Genomic DNA, 14,573 nt, shown 5'->3' with positions numbered 1-14,573 from the left:
CCTCCTCCTTCGTCCCGGAGGCGCTCGCAGCCAATGGGCGGCCGCCTTCTTGGCAGCCCTGCCAATGGCACCGCTCGGTGTTGCGGCAAGATGGCGGCGCCCAGCCGCCGGGACGGGAGGAAGGTGTTGGCGGCGAACTGGCGGGAGTGAGGCGGTGGGGAGCGGGTCGCTATGTTGCGGGCGTCTCTCCGCGAGGTGAGTTGCGCTCCTCCGCCCGCCCTGCGCGCTGCCGGGGCGCGGGGAGGGCGCGCCGTGGGGCGGGCTGGGCTCTCAAGGTGACCGCGGCAAGCGGGCCCGCCGCGGCGTCCCCTCGCGCCCGCAAGCCCAGGGCGTGGGGCGGCGGGGGAGCCAGATGCGGCGGGGCCCGGGGTTGGCCCTTTCCGCGGGGTCCTTGCGAAGTGACAGCGGGGGCCGCGCTTTATCCCCTTAAGGCCCCGAAGCGGGCCCTGTCACCTGGCCGCCGTGAAACGGAGGACGCGCTTGCAGGTGTCGGCAGCGTTGAAGGAGGGACGTGTCACTCCGACGGAGCTCTGCCAGAGGTGCCTTTCCCTCATCAAAAGCACCAGGTTTCTTAACGCCTACATTACCGTCGCAGAAGAAACCGCTCTGAAGCAGGCTGAAGAATCAGAGGAAAGATACAGGAGAGGTATGTTTGCTCCTACTTGATACTAGCCCTTTAAAAGCTGTTGTGGAGGAGCTCCCTCTGTTAGATGAAGCAGCCTTCCTTTTTCAAGCAGGTATATGTGCCCTGTGTTTGACTGTTGGGGGATGAGGAACGTGGTTCAGGCTGGGGGGCTGTGCTCGTGGGTATATGCTTGGCATTCAGTAGCACATTCAGTTCAAAAATCAGGCAAAGCCTGGGCCAAACCAGGCAGGCCCTGTCGATTGAATAGGCTCTGGGCTTCTTGAAATACACTCCTGCTGCTTGCTGCTTCCTGCCCTCCACAGTTTATTTTAAATTGGTGGCCGGCAATTGGCAAGCAGAGGAAGATGGGCTGATCTTTTGCAGGCCTGTTGACTGAGGTGGTCAAACGTCTGGCTCAGCCTATCAGGTGTCAAATTAATACAGCAAGTGATAAGATATAGCAACTTTGTTAATTGTGGTTATGAGTTGGTGAACTCAGCATTAAATCCCGTCACCTGCAGCATTTAGATGCTGATCATCCTCATTCTCCTCTTTATGACCTAGAGGAAAAGGGAGATTTTTACCCAATAAGGTACATTTTCCTTCCTGGGTGACACTTGCTGACAGCAATTAAGAAAATTGCCAGCCAGAGTGTTTTGCTTCCTGACACAGGCTTTTTAAGTTATTTTTTTTTGCTGGTTGGTGAATAATCGATCACACAGGGAAGACTTTTTCTGCTTCAGTAATTTTTTTAGGTCATACCTATTGTGTATGTTAGGTCGGCAAAACTATGGACTAGATTTAGGCAGCATCTATGCCTGAAATAAGCATTACTTGATCACATTTAAAGAGCTAAGCACTCCTTTGGGATAGCTAACCTGTATGAAAGCAGCTGTCTGTCTTGGAGAGCTCTGCAGGATCAAGTCTGGTCTGGTCAGAATGCTCAATGCTAGAGTTAGAATAGAAGATGGCTCATGAAAGCATAACAGACAACCACCAAATGCTAAGTGGATAGAATTCTTGCTTCCAATAAACACCCAAAGGGACATGTAAAATAAATGGTAACTGATAACAAGACTATACTCAGAGCATGCTTTGCTTTAATTGCTTTTGTCTTTGCAATAATTCCTAATGCAGGTCAGCCGCTGGGTGTCTTAGATGGAATTCCTGTTGCAGTAAAAGACAATTTCAATACAGCTGGCATTGAGACAACATGTGCATCAAACATGCTAAAAGGTACAGTAGAGCTTTTAAAATCAAATCAGATCCTATTTCAGAGTTTTTGCTTGTCTCTATAGAGTGTTTATGGAGTAGAGTCTTTGAGAACTCTAAATATTGTAAAAAAAAAAAGATTAACTAATTTGAGAAAATATATTTGCCTCATTTTTTTCTGCCAAGCTCATCTGGTATTACACATGTGTTCTTTTCTTGTGTAACCATGTTATCTCCTTTATTCCTATAGTTACCTGCTTTTAACAACACAATACTTGTATAGCCTGCATGCTAAAATAGAATTGTTCTGTAGTTCACATTTTGCTTTCCATTACTTTCAGGTCTATGGGACAGCAGTCAGTACTGTTTACTGCTGTTCTGTCTGCCAAAATTTGAAGATAGGGGAGGTTTTGGGTTTTTTTTTTCATTTTGTTGGTAATTGTTGACATCAGTATTTTTTTCATATGACTATAGGAAGAGTAGACATTAGCAATTCTCTGTATCCTTGATAGACAGACAGGTTCTATAAGGCTTTTTTTAATTTAGAAGTGATATATTACCCAAGATGCTTTTCCTTAAAGCATCTTTGTAGACCCCTTGTGCTTGATTGCAGTGAGAGTATTAAGAGTGATGTTGTCCTGGTTGTTCCCATTCACAGTGGGTTTGGAGAAACCCCTATCAAAATTCACAAAAGGAACTGGTTGCTCCCTAGGCTCTAGTATAAGTGCTGTGATTCTCATCCTAGTTTATGTAAGGTCTAAGTGGTCAAGGGTGCACATGTTTGATCAAAGGATTGCCAGTTGGTATTTCAGCTCATGGCTCACACTATGCTCTTTACCTGTGGTAAGGGGAGATAATTCAAGACAGCTCAGTGCTTTCCTGCAAAGAGCTGTTTCTCATTTTTTTCTAATTTTAGCCAGTTCTTACAAATAGGCTGAATGCAGTAATTTCCTACCCTTGTAGTAACTTGTTTATGTGAAGTCTTAGCTCTGCACTCTAGAAATGTATGATCCAGAATTACTGGGTTGTAAGTTGTGTAGACAAAAAGGAGACATTGCAAACAAAACAGCATTTTGCTAAGTTTTGGAAATTACTCTTGTTATCTGGAAGCACAGTTTTGGCACCTTGAACTGGCAGTTCTTGGTCACAGATAACAACTTTGGAGTGTTCAGAGTAACTACTTCTGAAAATCAGCTGTATCTCACCAATCAATCTCTTTTAATTGTTCTGATTGTTTTCAGGTTACATTTCTCCTTACAATGCTACAGTGGTTCAGAAATTACTGGATCAGGGAGCTGTGCTTTTAGGAAAAACAAACCTAGATGAATTTGCAATGGGGTGAGTGATGTTTATTATTTTCACGTGTGATTGCACTTTAAATAGAATACGTGCCATCTGTTCTGATCTACCTGTAATCCTTAACTCTGCTTTCTGTGAGGCTAGAAAATAATGAATGCTCACCTGTGAAGAGAATAGAGAGTTGTGTGAGTTTCTCCCTCAACATTTGTACTGTTGTGTAAATTATATAAATGGTAAGTGTTTGAAACACATGGTGTTTGACTATAGCTGTGCTTCAGGGGGAGGAAGCAGTACAGCATTTGCAGAAGGCCGAGAGCAAACAGATTTCGTCCAGATCCAGTAGTGTGTTAGTAGAAATGGTTACACCACCAGTTAGATGCTGACTTTTTCTCTCTTCTCACTGGTGGTTTTTGCCCTTGACTAATTATTATCATGCCCCTGATGGCAGTTGCTGCCTCTGCTAGTCACCCACTGGAGTAACTTGTATGAGTGCTCCTTGATTTGCTGCAAGCAGGCTGACCTAGAGCAGTGCTTTAAATTGCCTAAGCTAATGTTGGTGACATTTTGTCAGGAGCATGTTGGAAAATGTTCTCACAAATTGATTGTCCAGCAACTCAGTGAAGGCAGCCAGGGAACAGCATTGGGCTGTCAGGGACTAGAGTCTCTTGTCACCACAACTGCTGGGTCTGGAAATGAATGTCTAGGACTTCTGAATGTCTTCTGGTTTGGGGAGTTTGATTTAGTTTTGTTTGGGTTTTTTTTTACCTAAATGGAAGACAGAGATTTAATTTGTAATTCGCACAGATGGGGTAGAAATACTTTTGACTTTATTGTTTTGGATAAAGTAATTTCTGTATCAGCAACACTCTTCAGAGAAAAAGTAGGGGAAAAGCATGGAAAAAACCAGTTATACAGTGTTGCAACTGGTCTAAGCTCATTAAAGCACAGGGTTCTCATGAGAAGCCTTATCCCACTCTTGGGCTCTCACCTCTGGACTGTGTCTTTGCATGGTCTGTTATGTTAGCAGCAATGCAGCTGCACCAGGGCGCTGATGCAGCTCGGAAGTAATGTCTCAATAAGGCTAATTGTCAGCTGCTCTGCCAACTGCCCACTCTGTCTGATGATTTGGCTAATGACACTGGCACCCTGGAGTCATGGGGAGCATGGTTGTGAGCAAAGAGGAAAGTACCCCTGCCCTGCTTCTGGTGGCAGCTCACACTTAGGTGACCACACGCTGTCTGAAGCGGGTTCCTGAGAAGCCTGTCTGGCATTCTGAACTGGTGAACTGTGGCCTCAGGAGAGGACTACAGAGTGAGTAACAGTGTGTTATTTACAGAGAAGTGCTTGTTCCTGCTATTGTGGGACCTCCCCCGCTCCCCCAGCAGCATGAGTTTCCTACAAGACTGTGGTCATCATCATCTTTTGCCGTTTCCAAATCCAGGGTTAGGAAACCAGAAGACCTTTGTTTTGAAGCAGATGTGTAGCTTTACTGCAGCGTAGCTTAAATCAGTTTTATGGGTTTGTGATTAGCAGAATTTAGTGGCATTAGCAGAATTTAGGAAGAGGTACAAGGTTGGGTTCTGTGCCAGAAAGGTATGAGCATCTATGAACTTTACAATTCTGTATGAAATTTTTTAAGTAAGTTGACTGCAGGAGGATTTACACACACCAGTCTTTTTGTGTTGAAATTGAATTTTCAGGATGAAGGGTGGGGAATTTAATAAAAAAGAAACAAGCCCAACTTTGTGAGTGCAGCGTGTCACGTGTCACTTCTGTCTGTATTTGTCCTGTCTGACTGTCTTAGATCTGGGAGTACAGATGGGGTATTTGGACCAGTCAGAAATCCCTGGAGCTATTCAAGACAGTACAAGGAAAAATCTGTCCCAGAACGGCGTTCTGAGGATGAAGAGTGTAACTGGGTAATCACGGGAGGGAGCTCCGGAGGCAGCGCGGCTGCTGTGTCATCTTTCACGTGTTTTGCGTAAGGGACTTTTTAGAACTGTCCTTTATAAGTGTTTCAAAATATGTTGCAAGGTTTTAGTTGTATGTTTTTCTTACAATTTAGTTTGAAATGGGAGGATTATTTACACTGGCATGCAGTAATTTATTTCATGGAATCGCAGAACGGTTTGGGTTGGGAGGAACCTTACAGACCACTCAGTTCCACCCCCCTGCCATGGGCAGGGACACCCTCCACTAGACCAGGGTGCCCACAGCCCCATCCAACCTGGCCTTGAACACTGCCAGGGAGGGGGCAGCCACAGCTTCTCTGGGCAGCCTGTGCCATGGCCTCTCTGCCCTTACAGGGAAGAGTCAGTTTTTGATACAGCCCAGGTATGGCTGCTTTCTGTGTTACAGGTGCATATTGCTGGCTCACATTGAGCTTTACATCACCCCCCAAGTCCTTCTAGGATGCCTTCTTTATTCATGGCATCTCGTGGAGTCAGAATGAATCTATGTGGGCAAATTTAGGTTTACTCATTTTGAGTGTTACTCAGGATACTGATAGGACCACTTTACACTGTGGGAAATAAACCCAACAGCAATAAAGGAATGACAGTGTTACTGTTATTCCCACACTCTTAAAATTAATACGGGGTTTGTGACACATCCTCTTCCTCATTAAGTGCATTACAGAAATATATGCTGAAAGTGTAATTTAGCACCTGAAGAGATTCCTTAATTTGTAACAGTACAATCATCTTTCCTCCCCTCCTTTGTTTTCATAGCTGTTACGTAATAATACGTGACATGTGGGATCTAAAAGCTTTCAAATTTCCAGCTTAACAAACAGATACTTAAAAACCTCTCTGGTTTAAAGTGTTAGAAGGCAGCTTTAGCTTTTGGGGGCTTTGGGTTTTTTAATTATTTTTGTTCTAAAAAGAATTTAATCAAGATGGTTTGGGGGTTCTTTTACAATTATTATCTGCATGGACTAGCAACATGGTGTTTAACAAATTGGTTGTCTGTACTATCTTCCCCATGTAACTGTTAGAAGAAATCTGATCCTTAAACTTTACATCTTTCATTTTAGGCAGTGTTTAGAGCTATGTAGTGGAACATGTTTTATGGAAGATAATTTCAGTTGTGCTCTTGACTAGAAGGTCTTTAAAAATGCTCTTTAGTTACTGTGTCCTTGTTTACCCATAGACTAATTGTCTGTTTTATTTTTTAAGTATTTTTCTTCATGTCAATTCCAACTTTTTTTTAAATGCAACATTTTTATATACATCCCCCAATTTATTATTTTTTTCCAATGATACCTCTTTTCCCATTATTACCCTTTGCTACATGATGTAGTCTACTCAGTGTTTTAATGCTTTTGAAACTGACCTCAGTGCAGCCATTCCCAAGGTCTGCTGGTCCTTGTCCTGATCCAGAATGGCCTGATCTTGATGGGGTCTGGCAACAAATCTTACCTTGCGGTGTGTGCACTGGACTCCCCTTTTGCACTGCTCAGCACTTTGTCACATCAGGGAGATTTCTCATCCAGCTATTTTATTGCCTATAACTTACTGTATATCTACCCTATTAGTTTCTTTCAAGCATCAGGAAAGCTGCCAGTCTTTGTCTTTTCAATATGAGATTTGGATGTACAGAAATGCTACAAAATTGAGGATGTTTTATATCAACATAGAAGTTTTGAAAAAATTCCAGTTCAGCAAGGTCAGTTGAGTTGGTTTAGCCTTCTCAGAAACAGATGCCTATGGGAAAAGTCACATACTGAGTCACCTCAGTAAAAATTATACCTCCTTCTGAAGTTTATTTTTGGCAAAGATTTGGATGAAAGCTGCTTTATTTTTTAAATGATGCTTGAGTTAAAATTATTAAAAAGAAAAGCAGGTTTCATTTCAGTATGACTTCCCAATTCTTAAAATCTCAGTTTAGAAAGAACAAGGTATCACCTGTGAAAGAACAAAAATGTCAACTAAAAAAAACAATACTGTGTTCTAAAAATGCACCTGAGCTACTCTGGACTGGGAGTTCTGATGCTGTGCTTTGGAAACAGGGAAAACATCCTAGACTTTGAAGAGTATGCAAGTGCTGCTCCTTAGTGTATTGACTATCAGTGTCTGAAAATTGTACACCTAACCATGAGAGACTCATCTTCTGGAGCCCACAAAATGGGAACAGACCAATGAAGCAGATGGAAGTAGATATTTAGGGCCGTATTCAGTTGGCTGAAATGCTGCCTGTCTGCCTCTGCTTTGTGGAGAGAGCTGCTCTCTTCAGACAACTAATTCAGAGGCCTGAAGAAAAACACAAGGACAGAAAAATGTCAGGGAACAGTCTGGAATACCGGCTGCGTTATTAAGAGTTGAATCTGGAAGAATGTTTTTAAATCCAGGCATCGTAAAGCCATGCATTTTTTTTGTTATTTGGAAATGTTTTTAAACATTTTACTAATGATAATCCTTTTGAAACCGTAGCGCCTTAGGGTCAGACACGGGAGGATCTACCAGAAACCCTGCTGCTCACTGTGGTGTTGTAGGTTTAAAGCCAACATATGGACTGATCTCTCGCCATGGTCTCATTCCTCTAGTGAACTCCATGGATGTGCCAGGAATCCTAACCAGATGTGTGGATGATGCAGCAGTTGTGTTAGGTATTACTACTTCATGTGTCTTCATATACAACGTATCTTTGTTTGCAACACTGTCTCAAACCAAATTGAACTCGGGATGCCCAGTGTACATTTTCCTGTTCTTCATATGTCATATTTCAGGTTCTCTTGCTGGACACGATCCTAAAGACTCTACCACAATTCAGGACAACTTTGAGCCATTTGAACTACCCAGTTTGACTGATGTCAGCAGGCTCTTGATAGGAATTCCAAAGGTAAGGTTTTTGATCCTGTTGACAGCTGTAGACAGGAACAGCTAACAGAGCACCTAACGAAAAATCTTTGTCTCTTGCTCACCACCTCCCAGTCTCTCATGATTTAAAGCAGCAAAGACAGCCTGAGCAGCTCCTGGGAAGGAGCAGTATGTGCTCTGTTGCCTGTGCTGGTGATTCAGAGTGGGCATATACTAATGCTTCATCTAAAACACTTTGTCATCATTGTGGATAGCACTGTTGGGAAGTTCCAAGGGAAATGGGGAACTTCAATTCTTGGGTCTCTGTTGCTCTTTCATCAGTCACCTATATAACCTCAAACCAGTTGCTCTCAGTGCCATCTCATCCAGTGAGGTTAGTACTGGTTTGTGCAGCGCTTTGAGGCACTTGTCTCGGTGGCACTGTGTTAATAGGAAGCAGAATTTTAAAGGCAATTGTGTGGCACAAGGAGCTGTGATTCACAGAGCTCTGATAGGGGTTGAAAGGCAACTGTCACCTGGCTTCTGATCTACGCAATCCAGTCATGTTTGTAACTGTAAGGGTACTTGCAACTTAGGAGTAACATTTGGGACTTCAGCCCATTTTTAATGTAATAAAGGCTCTGTCTTCAAAGGGACAATATGAATAACATTTATTGGTTTGATTCTTAGTCTTTGAACCTGCCCTAGAACAGGTATGCCGAGAGATTTAATTTGATAAATGGAGATGTCCACTGACAATTCATTATTTAGGATCTGTGGAAGGAAAAATCGTATGCCTAGAAAATTAATTAGCTGTGTGCTGTTTATATCTTGATAAATCTGAAATAGGGGCATTGGTTAAGTATTTGTATCATTTGGAAACTCTTTTTCTGCTACTACAGATTATCCTAAGCCGATACATGCATACGTTAAACATAGGTCCTGGCTACTCAGAAATCAGACAGCTTTATGACCCTGGTATTGTGAGTTAGAACCAAAGCAACTATCATCAAAAATAGAGAATTTTAATACAATATCATATCTTAGTCAGACTGCAGAGTGGCACTACATAGAGGCTCCCATGATTTACATAAATAAGTGAATAACTGGGCAATTTCTCCTTCAGGAGAAACTGCTGAAATCCCATGGTCTGCAATATGTGGGTTGATCCTACCAAGATGAACATAATACTTATGAGAAGACTGAATCCGGTTAATTTAATACTGCTTGACTCTGTAATATTTAGTAGATGCAAGAAGCTGTAATAAGCACTTTAAATCATAGAGTGGTGAGGTAATAATTTCAGTGGTTTTTTAGTGAGAAGTATGTACATTTTGATTGCCATTAGGATTAAACCAGTATGTAAAATCACTCCCCTTCTTGTTTTTCTCTAAGGAATATCACGCACCAGGGCTGTCTAGTGAAATCCTGGCACTCTGGTCAAAGGCTGCTGACCTCTTTAAGAATGCAGGTGCTAAAGTAACTGAAGTGAGTCTCCCACACACACGTTACTCAATTGTCTGTTATCACGTGCTGTGCACGGCAGAAGTGGCATCAAATATGGCCAGGTTTGATGGACTGGAATATGGTAAGGCCTTTGAAAAAACTTTTTCTCAGAAATATTCTCTAGAAATATTGCTAGATGTCATCAAAAAATATTAATTTTGATAGATGTGCTTTTCATGATTGAATGTTTAGTGTTATTTCTCCAAAATGGAGTAAAACCCCTATCCAAATAAAAATTAGTAAATAAATATATACTTTATTTCATGTCTAGGCATATTAAGTGCCTGGGCTTAAAATACCTTTAATGTTTCCATAATAAAATAAGAATATGCTGTGTTGCCTCTCCAGAATAGCATGTCGGGCTGCAGCAAAGAGTTGTATTGACTATGTACAACGTTAGCTTATGTTATTCAATTTTAAGAATTACAAAAAAGTATTAATTTCCAAAGTGTTTTCTCTTCTCAGGACACCGTTCTGATGTGAACAAGTCCACAGAAAGCATGTACGCTGCTACACGGCGAGAAGGCTTTAACGATGTTGTCAGAGGAAGAATTCTGTCAGGAAACTATTTCTTGTTGAAACAGTAAGTGGAAACAGCTTGAAACTCAAATTTGCCAAGTTAAGATTTTTTTTTAACCAAATGGTGATGAATTTTTCATCATGACTTGAAAAAAGATTGTCCTTATACTAGTAGCTACTTGTAGTATTATTATTGCATTAGCTATATTATACCTAGTGGACTGCTGGTAATGAATGAAAATGTTTTCCCAGTGAGCCTCCTAAATTAAATTAAATAAAACAACTTAGTGATCTTTGTTTTTCTTTCCCTGTCAGAGTATTATTGGCACTCATTAGTTAAATTAAACAAAAACCTATCCTATGGTATGGCTTTTAAAGCATATTGAAGCCATAACTGTCATAGTGTTTAAAGTTCTGTAGGTGTTGATCTTATTAAAACTGCATAGAAAATCTGCTGGTACATTCTAGTGAGGTCTTCCTATAGAAGGCCAGAAGATACAGCAATTAAATTAACTGCAGCTCTTTGCCTCAGTGTACAAGGAAAAGAAGGTGCTGGCAAAGGTACTGATGTCTTTACAGCAGACAGGGCTTTATGCAGCTTGTGTAGAAAAGCTGATGCGTGGATCGATGTGACTTTTTTTTTCCCTTAGGTTTCACTCCTTATCCAACAGTTCTAATTTATGTTCCCAAAACTGCTCTACTTCTCTGTATTTTGTTCAGCTGCTAAGAGAAATATTAGTTGTGTAATCAAGCCTCAAAGCAAGTGCACTACAGAAAGAGCTCTGTCAGCCAGAGTATTCATCAGATCTAACTTCTAGTTGCTCTCGTAGACAGGAATGTTGTCAGTCAGTATGTAACAATCAGCTTTTATGGAATGCCGATATTCCTGCCAAGTGTGCTCCTTCTGGTTAAAACTGTCCAGGTCAGGTTTCCTAAGGCTGCTTTAAAATTCATGTAGCTCACCCTTCTGTGAAGGAATATACAATTAGCTTCCATCAAGATTGAACAGGAGAGTCCTGTTCCTGTTCACAGTAAATTACTTCTGAAGAACAGAACCCAGGGTTCAGAAAACATTCTTGGAATAAATAGTAGATAAAACCCATCTGTTTCTCTTGAAAATTTTGCATTTTACCCATGATTTTTATCTTGCTTTTGAAATCTGTAAAATAGGTGGTGGTTCAGGGAGCAGTGGAAGTGTGTCAGCCTTGTAGCAGCATTAATAGCGAGTATGTGTTTAACAGTATTTTATCACTTTTTTTAAAACCCAAAATAGTCTTTCCATCTTAAAATATTGTTTGAGGTCCTTTTTGTTCCTCTTACTGTTCTTCTGAAGTTAACAGCTAGGATGATTTCAGAAGTGATTGTAGAAAAAGGGCTAATGCCCATGATACAACTTCTTACCTTCTTATCTGCTGTCTATTTTTGATTGTCATGATTTTCCTTGCAGTTTTTCAGAAACAAATCTTAAAATTAACAGTTTTGGGCAGTTTCAATTGTTATCTCCTAACACTCTGGCATATAGCAGTTGTTAATACTTTCTCCCTCCCCTCCTTCCCCCCCCCTTTTTTTTTTAAGAATAGCTGTGGTTTTAGATGCCAGTTGCTTTTGAAACTGAACTTCTCTGAATTTAAGGATTTCACATTTACCAGTTCTGCATATGAAGTTAAAAGGAAAAATAGACATAAAGCTGACTAATTTGTTTCTGCTTCAGATTTGTGTAGAGACAGTTTAGAAATCTGTAGATCACATGGAGTCCTCCGTGGATGGTGTGAGCCTTTCATATGCTTTACGTATCTTGCTGGATTGAGTCCTAAATGATTAATGCCTGTTTTCCAGGCCTGCTTAGTTCTGTGGTGTTTCAAGGCTTTGCTGCGCTGCCCTGCAGTGAAATTCAATACATGGTTTAGTTTCAGAAAGGTCATAAAAGTGTTGTTTTGGTTTTTTAGGTAGTTATTGTAAATGAGGGGTTTGTTTTCCCTTCACCTTTCTCCAGCAGCATGACCTCATCTCTTCCTTCTCTGACAGCTTCATTGCTTTGAGAACATAAACAACATGTTTGATGCCCTAGCCTCTAGTTTATCAAAACCTTAAGTACCAGTGTTAATCTTTTAGCCAGCAGGAATACTGGTCTTGTGTCTTTCATTATTTTTTTTTAACAGTAACTAAGAAATGAAGTTCTCTGGTTTTGGAATTGGTGTGAAGCCCTCTCTTGTCTGTGCTTCTCTAAAGGAACTATGAGAACTACTTTGTCAAGGCCCAGAAAGTCAGGCGTCTCATTGCCAACGACTTTGTGAAGGTTTTCAGGAGTGGTGTTGATGTTTTGCTCACTCCCACCACCCTGAGTGATGCGGTGCCATACATGGAATTCATCAAAGAAGACAACAGAACCCGCAGCGCGCAAGATGACATCCTAACACAGGCTGCAAACATGGCTGGTGAGTAGGGACAGGAATTCAACTATATTTTCTTCTACCTAGTGATTTTTAATATCTGTTCCCTTCATCTATTTAACCTCTTCTTCAGAGCCAAGATAATTTCACCTGTGTGTTTTAACTCTTACAGTGATAACCAGGTATGAGCATAGCTTATTTATGAAATGCTTTGAAATGTCAGGCTAGATTTTAAAGTGAGGGGCCTTGAAGCTGAGTAGGGGCTGCAGACAAGATGAATCTATTCAAGTTCCAGAGACTGAAATATCTTTTTGAGGAGAGCTGATTTTCTTTGCAGAGGATGTTGACTCCTTAAATCACTCAAATTTATTTCTTGTGGTCACCTAGCAGTATTCTTAGTTCATTGACTGAAATTACTGTAACTAGTCTTTTTCCTCTACATAAAAACAATTCCATGAGTGGAATTGTTACAAATCTTACTCCAACTGGATTTGTTTAATAGTAAGTGTTTGCATGTGTATTTTCTACTTTTTTTTCTTTCAGGACTGCCAGCCATAAATGTTCCTGTAGCTCTTTCAGAGAGAGGCTTGCCAGTTGGGCTTCAGTTCATTGGACGTTCATTCCAGGAGAAGCAGCTTCTCACTGTAGCCAAATGGTTTGAAAAACAAGTAAAATTCCCAGTGCTCCAGCTAGAAGAAGTGAAGAGGCACGACCACAGTGCTTTTCAGCATCAGAAATCCGCCTCTCTTTCCTAGCGTGGGACTTGCTACTCACCTAAAGCAAGAAGGCTGTGGGGATGGTCTAAAAATGTATTCCTGCAGTTAACTCCCTTTTGAGAAAAAGCAATCAGCTTTAAGAAGACCACATACAGTAATGTGGGATGGAATCATCGCAGCTTGTTGCTGTGTACTTAAGGCAGAGTGAATCATTAAGTAAATGTGTCTGTTATTAAGAACTGTTCCTGATATTAAAAACACCAGGTTGAAATGATGCATTTCATGCCTGTGGAACTGCTTTTTTCCATCCCCAGAGGGTGCATAAGGTTATCTGGCACATGACAAAACCAACCTGAACTTTCCTGTGAGTATTGCATTGTTGCCAAAGGGTTGGTTTCCTTCTGGAACGTAGGCTTCTCTAATGGAACAATCAGACAAGCTCTGATGGAACAATGATATCAAGGATCTGCTCACCAACAAGTTAATACAAAAGGAAACAAGAGAATAACATACAGATAATTAAAATATATAAAATCCATTCTAGCAAACTCAGGCAAGAGGTGGAATAACTTCCAGGTTCATGCAGATTACTCTGGTTACATTCGTTGTAAGAATGATGAATTTCAGAATTATTCTGGGGAAGGATGCCTGTTAGTCCTTTATCAGTTATTTTATTCTTCCTTCATCACTGTTGTTTGCAATCAGTACTTAAATTTTTTTCTTCCTAAGTATTCATCTTCAGTGTAACTTTCAGTAGGGGTTACTCCTTCCTGGATGGCCATTCCACACAATAGTAATTTGAAACAAATTTCCAAACCATGATGTTGGTAGACTGGAAGACCTACTAAACAACTACTGACCTGTTGTGAATGTTGGAGTTTCCATTTTTCCAAAGTTGAAAAAGTATGAGGGATAAGTTGGTAGATTTCATCTTGCCAAGCAGCTGGAGGAGGCGTAGGTGAAGAATTGATCTCACACCTGCACTACTGTTTTTTTAAAGCCTGGCTTTGAGTCCAGTCTCCAGTGTCCTCTAAATGAGCATTCAGATCATCAGAGAGTCTGGCTCTCCTGACAGAGGTCCTTCAGAGGTTCTTCTCTTGGTGGATTTCTGAGAGTAGCAAAACTATGCAGTGAAATACACAGTAGAGAAGGTACAGGCCAGGCACACAGACATCTATTCTGCATGGCATTAGTAACTTCATGTTAGACACACCTTTGGATTAAAGGTTGTAAAGACTTGAGAACACATCTCCTGGGTAGATACAGCCCAGAAATTTATATATGATTCAGGGTAGCTCCAACAAGGCTGCCCTGCTCCTGCTCCATTGCAGTGTCTTGCATTTTGGGGGACTATATAGCTGTTACTCTTCCTGCCCTCCCCTACCTAATGCTGGGATTTCACCAGGACAGAGCTGAGAGCCTGGGAGTTGGCTTGGTTGAGCAGCTTCAGGATGTAAGCAAGAGATCCTCTTGCAAAACTTGAGGAAATATCAATGACTTTTGCTGTCTG

The 14,573-nt window shown here is 41.2% G+C and overlaps 1 protein-coding gene across 1 annotated transcript; it reads left to right on the top strand.

The window, feature by feature from the left end:
• Positions 1-59: 59 nt before the first annotated feature.
• On the top strand, positions 60-13,335 carry QRSL1 (glutaminyl-tRNA amidotransferase subunit QRSL1). Its single transcript, XM_084261362.1, has 11 exons — positions 60-195; positions 487-646; positions 1,763-1,861; positions 3,079-3,175; positions 4,941-5,117; positions 7,567-7,742; positions 7,863-7,975; positions 9,328-9,520; positions 9,904-10,021; positions 12,187-12,392; positions 12,891-13,335. Exons 1-11 carry the CDS (start codon positions 172-174, stop codon positions 13,100-13,102), a joined length of 1,575 nt encoding a protein of 524 aa, XP_084117488.1. The 5' UTR covers positions 60-171; the 3' UTR covers positions 13,103-13,335.
• The last annotated feature ends 1,238 nt before the right edge of the window (positions 13,336-14,573 follow it).

Source organism: Gallinula chloropus (assembly GCF_964237585.1).
Source record: "Gallinula chloropus genome assembly, chromosome: 3".
In the NCBI taxonomy this organism is placed as follows: domain Eukaryota; kingdom Metazoa; phylum Chordata; class Aves; order Gruiformes; family Rallidae; genus Gallinula; species Gallinula chloropus.
Note: the sequence above shows the minus strand (reverse complement) of the source record. Positions and strands in the feature narration are given on the sequence as shown.